The 8,541-nt window shown below is 50.8% G+C and overlaps 1 protein-coding gene across 1 annotated transcript; it reads left to right on the top strand.

Annotated features, from left to right (window-relative positions):
- Positions 1 to 3,319: 3,319 nt before the first annotated feature.
- On the top strand, positions 3,320 to 5,969 carry LOC137357384 (transcription factor Sox-19a-like). The gene has a single exon (XM_068023686.1). It carries the CDS (start codon positions 3,362 to 3,364, stop codon positions 4,154 to 4,156), a length of 795 nt encoding a protein of 264 aa, XP_067879787.1. The 5' UTR covers positions 3,320 to 3,361; the 3' UTR covers positions 4,157 to 5,969.
- The last annotated feature ends 2,572 nt before the right edge of the window (positions 5,970 to 8,541 follow it).

The following is an 8,541-nucleotide window of genomic DNA, read 5'->3' as shown; positions in this document are numbered from 1 at the left end:
ACCCTCCGACAGTGCGGCGCTCCCTCAGTATTGACCCTCCGACAGTGCGGTACTCCCTCAGTCCTGACCCTCCGACAGTGCGGTACTCCCTCAGTACTGACCCTCCGACAGTGCGGTACTCCCTCAGTACTGACCCTCCGACAGTGTGGTACTCCCTCAGTACTGACCCTCCGACAGTGCGGTACTCCCTCAGTACTGACCCTCCGACAGTGCGGCGCTCCCTCAGTACTGACCCTCCGACAGTGCGGCACTCCCTCAGTACTGACCCTCCGACAGTGCGGTACTCCCTCAGTACTGACCCTCCGACAGTGCGGCACTCCCTCAGTACTGACCCTCCGACAGTGCGGTACTCCCTCAGTACTGACCCTCCGACAGTGCGGTGCTCCCTCAGTACTGACCCTCCGACAGTGCGGTGCTCCCTCAGTACTGACCCTCCGACTGTGCGGTACTCCCTCAGTACTGACCCTCCGACAGTGCGGTACTCCCTCAGTACTGACCCTCCGACAGTGCGGTACTCCCTCAGTACTGACCCTCCGACAGTGCGGCGCTCCCTCAGTACTGACCCTCCGACAGTGCAGCACTCCCTCAGTACTGACCCTCCGACAGTGCAGCACTCCCTCAGTACTGACCCTCCGACAGTGCGGTACTCCCTCAGTACTGACCCTCCGACAGTGCGGTGCTCCCTCAGTACTGACCCTCCGACAGTGCGGTACTCCCTCAGTACTGACCCTCCGACAGTGCGGTACTCCCTCAGTACTGACCCTCCGACAGTGCGGTACTCCCTCAGTACTGACCCTCCGACAGTGCGGCGCTCCCTCAGTACTGACCCTCCGACAGTGCGGCACTCCCTCAGTACTGACCCTCCGACAGTGCAGCACTCCCTCAGTACTGACCCTCCGACAGTGCAGCACTCCCTCAGTACTGACCCTCTGACAGTGCGATACTCCCTCAGTACTGACCCTCTGACAGTGCAGCGCTCCCTCTGTACTGACCCTCTGACAGTGCGGCACTCCCTCAGTACTGACCCTCCGACAGTGCAGCACTCCCTCAGTACTGACCCTCCGACAGTGCGGTACTCCCTCAGTACTGACCCCCTGACAGTGCAGCACTCCCTCAGTACTGACCCTGTCTGTCTGATCCAGAGGTGAGAGCTGGCAGCTGATTCCAGCTGAAGCATGTTTGGGGATCTAAATAAGAGGTGTTTCATTGATCAGAAGCAGATTGAGAGACGCCTTTGTTTGCATAAGTGAGTAATTGGGATAACTGATTTCTTATTAATGTCTGTATGGTGTTACATTAATCAATGCAATACAACATGTGTCTGATATTGATGTGATCCCACTCAGATTGATGGCTAGTTACAGAAACTGATCTATGTGGAGTGCTGATGTTCAGGAGCACTTTAAACTTAGTGAAATGTCCCAAGGCACCTCACAGGGGTACAGGAATAAGGAAGTCTTGCTGAAAAATATCGTGCTTTAGTGAGACCACTCCTGGAATAGTGTGTCCTTACCTAAGGACTGATGTACTTGCCCAAGAGGGAGTCCAACAAAGATTCACTCGGTTAATTCCAAGGATGAGGTGATTTTCCTATAAGGAAAAGATTGAGTTTGAATGGGTCTATAATCTCTGGCGTTTAGAAGAGAATGTCAGATGACCCGATTGAAACAAACCCTCTCAGAATCTTGTATGACAGGGTAGATGCTGAGAGGCTGTTCCCCCCTGGCGGGAGAGCTGAAAACACAGGGTCACAATCTCAGGATCAGGAGTCGGCCATTTAGGACTGAGACAGGACAAGTTTCTTCCCTCAGAGGGCTGTGAAGTTTTGGAATTCTCTGCCCCAGCGGCCTGTGAATGCTCAGTCATTGAGTATATTCAAAACTAAGATTAAGAGATTTTTGATACGAAAGGAATCGAGAGATACGGTGATCGGGTGGGAAACTGGAGTTGAGGTAGATGATCGGCCATGATCTTCTTGAATGGTGCAGCAGCCTCGAGGGGCTGAATGGCCTACTCCTGCTCCTATTTCTTATGTTAGAAAACAGAAATCAACCCTGAGCTACGTGAGGAGATATTAGGGCAGGTGACGAAAAGCCTGGTCAAAGTAAAAGAGAAGGAGCGTCATAAAGGAGGAGAGAGAGAGACGGAGAGGTTTAGGGGGAGAATTCCAGAGTTTCGGACCCAGGCAGCTGAAGACAATGGTGGAGCGATAAAAATATGGGATGAGCAAGAGGCCAGAATTAGAGGAGCGCAGAGATCTCGGAGGACCCACCTCATCCAAAACTCTAGTGCTTATATCCTGGGTCAAACCAAGTCCCATTCACCCATCGCCCCCCCCCCCACCCCCGTGCTCACCGACCTACACTGCCTCCCAGTCCGGCAACACCTCAATCAAAATTCTCATCCTTATTTTCAAATCCTTCCATGGTCTCTCCCCTCCCTATCTCTGTAACCTCCAACAACCCTCCGAGGTCTCTGCACTCCTCCAATTCTGGCCTCTTGACCATCCCCCGATTCCCATCGCTCCACCATTGGCGGGCGTGCCTTCAGCCACCTGGGCCTCAAGCCCTGGAATTCCCTCCCTAAACCTCTCCGCCTCTCTCTCCCCTCCTTTAAGATGCTCCTTAAAACCAATCTTTTTGACCAACATTTTGTCACTTGTTATAAAGTCATTTTACAGGAGGAGGCCATTCGGCCCACCGAGTCCATGCTGGCTCTCTCTCCCCCCCCCCCCCCGTAGCCCAGTAAGTTCATTTCCCACAAGTGCCCATCCAATTTCCTTTTGAAATCATTGGTTGCCTATGTTGCCTGCATCATAAGTCCTTGTGTAACTCGGTGTGGTATTTTATTCAGTACCACTCCTTGGGAAATTTAAGCCCCCTATCTAGAGGCAAATTGTGGCTGTAGCTATTGTGGCTGTAACGCAGTTCCCCCTTCAGACAGAACAAGTTCCCTTTGAGTGGGGAAGTACAGGGGAAAGTTCCGTTGTTTATGCGGCAGCCTCTTTGAAAACTGGTCATTCTTACAAGTGATATTTTCTGGCTCGGCATTTAATTGCGTTTGGAAATTGAAATTCACTGCTAGGCTTTATAAAGAGCCTGAACCCGTTGGGCTGGTGCTGAAACACGCACTCAGTGTTTTTGCAGAGACCAGTTGCTGAGACCGCACCCCCTCTATGTTAATGTTACAGATTAACATCAGCTATTGGGCGGAATGCTACAGTCTAGTTGGTTACTGATTGGCTGGAGTGGGCTGATTTAACCTGTATAAACGGCTGGGACATGTGTTACCTGAACTTTATTTCCCCCCTGTTTCTCTCTCTCTCTCACACACACACATAGGTCCAGCTTCCCTTCTGAAGATGTACAGTGTGTTGGAGCAAGATCTCAAGGCTGGCACCCTGCCACAGCCCAGCCCGGGGGCCAGTTCCAAACTGGAGATGGACAAAGTCAAGAGGCCCATGAACGCCTTCATGGTGTGGTCCCGGGGCCAGAGGAGGAAAATGGCACAGGACAATCCCAAAATGCACAACTCGGAGATCAGCAAGAGGCTGGGGGCAGAGTGGAAACTGTTGAGCGACTCTGAGAAACGGCCCTTCATCGACGAGGCCAAGAGGCTGCGGGCCGTGCACATGAAGGACTACCCGGATTACAAATACCGCCCCAGGAGGAAGACCAAGAGCCTGGTGAAAAAGGACAGCAAGTTCGCGCTGCCGGCTGGCACGCTGCTCGCACAAGGACCCGGGGGGAGCCCGCGGATCGACTCCTATGGATGGGGCTCCGCAGGGGGATTCATGCAGGCCGAGCCGCTGGCCTACCAGCCGCCGCTGCATCCCCGCTACGACCTGCAGTACCCGCCCGCCTCCCAGAGCTACCTCAACGGCTCGTCCGCCTACAGCCTGCCGGCGTCTTACGGCCACCAGCCGCCGCCGGCCTCGATGGTGAAGCCGGACGCCGGCGCTCACTCCCCGTCTGGCGGGGCACCGCCCAGTGCGCATGTGCGAGGGGGGCTCCACGGGGATCTCCGAGACATGATCAGCATGTACATCCCCAGCAGCGACAGCCAGGAGCTGGTCGGCCAGAGGAGTTATCACCCCATCCCTCAGCACTACCAGAACATCTCCTTAAACGGGACGGTGCCCCTCACTCACATCTGACTTGGTGCAGATGGAAAGAAGACTTTGAAACACGCTTTTGGAAGGATTTTTAAAAAAAATGTGTGTATATATCTTTGGTGAAAATGTTTCTCCCTTTATTTCTGGAGGAAAATAGCAAAATAAACTGTAATTATTGACTTAAAATAAGAGGTATTATCGCTTTGCTCTCTCACTGAGAGTCTCCCTTCCTTTACTTACTGAGTTGCTGGGATATAATGTTGCATTAAGTATTGGGTTAAAGTATCGGGAAGTTTCCCAGTGCTTTGTGTGTGTGTGTTTGGTTTAAGCTGCGGGATTTTATACAGTTTAAATTCCTTGTTTTCACACACACCATGGTTCTGCCAGGCGGTACCCCTGTGTATATATTTGGAGTGCCCTCCAGCAATATGATGATGATGTGTGTGGGGTAAGTGGGGGGGCTAACAAACTCCCGTGTGGTTAATCTACTTTGGAGACCTTTTAAACTGGGATGTTGGTGGGGGAAAGTTCCGTTCTCCTGCATGAACACACCCAACCAGTCTATCCACCCAGAACATTATAATTGACAGGCCTAAATGCCTTCGAACGTTGGAACCGATTGTTAATCCGTTAAAAATTGCTGTTAGGATTTCTAGTAGAATTATAAATAAATGTCATTCATGCAGAGACCTATTTGTTCCTTAATAAAGATCTATCCTATTTCTAAGTGCTGGTAATACTAGGTTTTTTTTGTAAATAAGAGGTCTCTAACAAACCCCGAGTTAGGTGCGGTCACTGTCAGCTGCTCTCAAGTGACAACATGCACAGATTTGTATTTTAAACTAACACGCTACTTTTAAGATGATGTACAGATTGTTTTTAAAATGCATCGGTTCGTTCAAAAAAAAAGCGATAATATCTCTTCAATGTGTTTTTTTTTATAAAGTTGTACAGTATTTATCGATGTTTGTGCAGAGGTTGTGGTCTCTTAGGATCCTTTAAGCCCCTGAACTAGCAACCATGGATATTTGTTGTTTTATTGAAATTAAACAATTTGAAGAGTGTCAAGTCTGTGTGAGATAAGTGTGTGTTTAACTGTGTTATGTGTGTCAGAAACTGTGATGGTGACGTGTGTGTTTGTTAAACAGTCAGTCTGTGTGACTGTCAGAGACTGTGTGTTTGTGTGACAAAGTGCTTGTGTGTGACTGCGTGTGTCAAGACAGTGAGAATGTTTGTGTCAGTGTGCGTGACTGCGTATGTTAGCGTGTGTATGTGTAGAAGTGTGAGAGAGGGGTGTGTGTGTAAAGTGAGTGGTATGATTGTGTGTAAAAGTGTGATTGTGTGTGTAAAAGTGTGATTGTGTGTGTGTCTGTGTAAAAGCGTGAGAGTGGTGAGTGTGTGTCCTGTCTGCAAACAAAAATCTCTCGGTTCCACTCACTGAGCGAATTACAACCTCCTTCAATGTGCGGGATCCGAGACAAAAACAGACGGAAAAAGTTAAGCAAATTTTGTTTTAAAGTAAAAATTGGTTTTCATTGCGCACAAAAGGTTTTCAGAAACGGTCGATTGAGCTGCTGCCGGGATGCGGGTCTGTTTAGTATAAATTTTATGTCAAAAGTTTTGTTTTTTGTCTTTTAACTTGTGGCCATTTGTGAGGTTTGTTTTTGTACAATTGTTGCCCCCTTTTTGGAGGGGAGAGTTATTGATATATGTGGTATAACTGATCTCAGTTCTTGTAAATTATTCCCTCCGCCCTTTGTTGTGAAATGTTTGTTTGGAAGAATCCCTAATTGCTAATCTGTACAGATGGATTGAATTTGCAAAACACAGAAAAAAAGCTCCACAATTTCAACTGGTGGCAAAAAAAAATGTTTTTAAATTGAATAAAACCTTTTCCCCTCGGTAAATCTGTTTCTCTTGTGAATTATTTGCGGCTTGCCAGCCCCTCCCCTCCGACCACCGTGTCTGAATGATATTAAAACAACTTTTTCTGAATTGCTCATAGTGCGAGTCAATTATCTTTTCATCCTTTCTCCAACTCCAATATAAAACCGAGTGCAAATTCCTAATGTCCTTTATACATGTTCCAAAAAATGTTTTTTACACAGTGAGTTGTTGTGATCTGGAACTCGCTGCCTGAAAGGGCGGTGGAAGCAGATTCAATAGTAACTTTCCCAAGGGGAATTGGAGAAATACTGGAAAAGGGAAAATTTGCAGGGCTGTGGGGAAAGATCAGGCCGGAGTGGGATTAATCTTTCAAACAGCCGGCACAGAGAGGATGGACTGAATAGCCACCTCCTGTGCTGCAGCATTCTATACTGATTCCGTGTCAAGGCAGAATTGATTTCAACCTCCAGTATCTCACAAAATGCTGGTTTGGTCATTTTACAGCCGAATGTGATGCAGTAATGGAGGCTGCACTGTGTGGAGGGGCAGTACGGTGAGTGGATATCGTAGTCCCTGTGGAAGAAAGATTTGCACTTCTATAGCACCTTTCTCCACCTCAGGATGTTCCCAAAGCACTTGACAACTGATGAAGTACTGTTGTAATGAAGGAAACGCAGCGGCCAACTTGGGCACAGCAAGATCCCACAAACAGCAACGTGATAATGACCGGATCATCCGTTCTTGCTGATGTTGGTTGACGGATAAACAGTGAGCTCTTCTCCCACATAGTGGCCATGGGATCTTTTACATTCGTCGAAGGGAGTAGATGGGGGAGGCTCAGGTTAATGTCTTAACGGAAAGTCAGCATCACCGACAGTCCGCACTCTCTCAGTACAGACCCTCCGACAGTCCGCACTCTCTCAGTACAGACCCTCCGACAGTCCGCACTCTCTCAGTACTGACCCTCTGACAGTCCGCACTCTCTCAGTACTGACCCTCTGACAGTCCGCACTCTCTCAGTACTGACCCTCTGACAGTCCGCACTCTCTCAGTACAGACCCTCCGACAGTCCGCACTCTCTCAGTACTGACCCTCCGACAGTCCGCACTCTCTCAGTACAGACCCTCCGACAGTCCGCACTCTCTCAGTACTGACCCTCCGACAGTCCGCACTCTCTCAGTACTGACCCTCCGACAGTCCGCACTCTCTCAGTACTGACCCTCCGACAGTCTGCACTCTCTCAGTACTGACCCTCCGACAGTCCGCACTCTCTCAGTACTGACCCTCCGACAGTGCGGCGCTCCCTCAGTACTGACCCTCCGACAGTCCGCACTCTCTCAGTACAGACTCTCCGACAGTCCGCACTCTATCAGTACTGACCCTCCGACAGTCCGCACTCTCTCAGTACTGACCCTCCGACAGTCCGCACTCTCTCAGTACAGACCCTCCGACAGTCCGCACTCTCTCAGTACAGACCCTCCGACAGTCCGCACTCTCTCAGTACAGACCCTCCGACAGTCCGCACTCTCTCAGTACTGACCCTCCGACAGTCCGCACTCTCTCAGTACTGACCCTCTGACAGTCCGCGCACTCTCAGTACTGACCCTCCGACAGTCCGCACTCTCTCAGTACAGACCCTCCGACAGTCCGCACTCTCTCAGTACTGACCCTCCGACAGTCCGCACTCTCTCAGTACTGACCCTCTGACAGTCCGCACTCTCTCAGTACTGACCCTCTGACAGTCCGCACTCTCTCAGTACTGACCCTCTGACAGTCCGCACTCTCTCAGTACAGACCCTCCGACAGTCCGCACTCTCTCAGTACTGACCCTCCGACAGTCCGCACTCTCTCAGTACTGACCCTCCGACAGTCCGCACTCTCTCAGTACTGACCCTCCGACAGTCTGCACTCTCTCAGTACTGACCCTCCGACAGTCCGCACTCTCTCAGTACTGACCCTCCGACAGTCCGCACTCTCTCAGTACTGACCCTCCGACAGTGCGGCGCTCCCTCAGTACTGACCCTCCGACAGTCCGCACTCTCTCAGTACAGACTCTCCGACAGTCCGCACTCTCTCAGTACAGACCCTCCGACAGTCCGCACTCTCTCAGTACAGACCCTCCGACAGTCCGCACTCTCTCAGTACTGACCCTCCGACAGTCCGCACTCTCTCAGTACAGACTCTCCGACAGTCCGCACTCTCTCAGTACTGACCCTCCGACAGTCCGCACTCTCTCAGTACAGACTCTCCGACAGTCCGCACTCTCTCAGTACTGACCCTCCGACAGTCCGCACTCTCTCAGTACAGACTCTCCGACAGTCCGCACTCTCTCAGTACTGACCCTCCGACAGTCCGCACTCTCTCAGGACAGACTCTCCGACAGTCCGCACTCTCTCAGTACTGACCCTCCGACAGTCCGCACTCTCTCAGTACAGACCCTCCGACAGTCCGCACTCTCAGTACAGACCCTCCGACAGTCCGCACTCTCTCAGTACTGACCCTCCGACAGTCTGCACTCTCTCAGTACAGACCCTCCGACA

The sequence above is a fragment of the Heterodontus francisci genome, chromosome 48 (genome assembly GCF_036365525.1).
Source record: "Heterodontus francisci isolate sHetFra1 chromosome 48, sHetFra1.hap1, whole genome shotgun sequence".
Classification (NCBI taxonomy): Eukaryota; Metazoa; Chordata; class Chondrichthyes; order Heterodontiformes; family Heterodontidae; genus Heterodontus; species Heterodontus francisci.
This window is presented reverse-complemented; position numbering and strand designations above follow the sequence as displayed.

Coding starts and splice junctions, on each gene's coding strand:
- LOC137357384 (XM_068023686.1), top strand. CDS start 3,362: ATGTACAGTGTGTTGGAGCAAGATCTCAAGGCTGGCACCCTGCCACAG.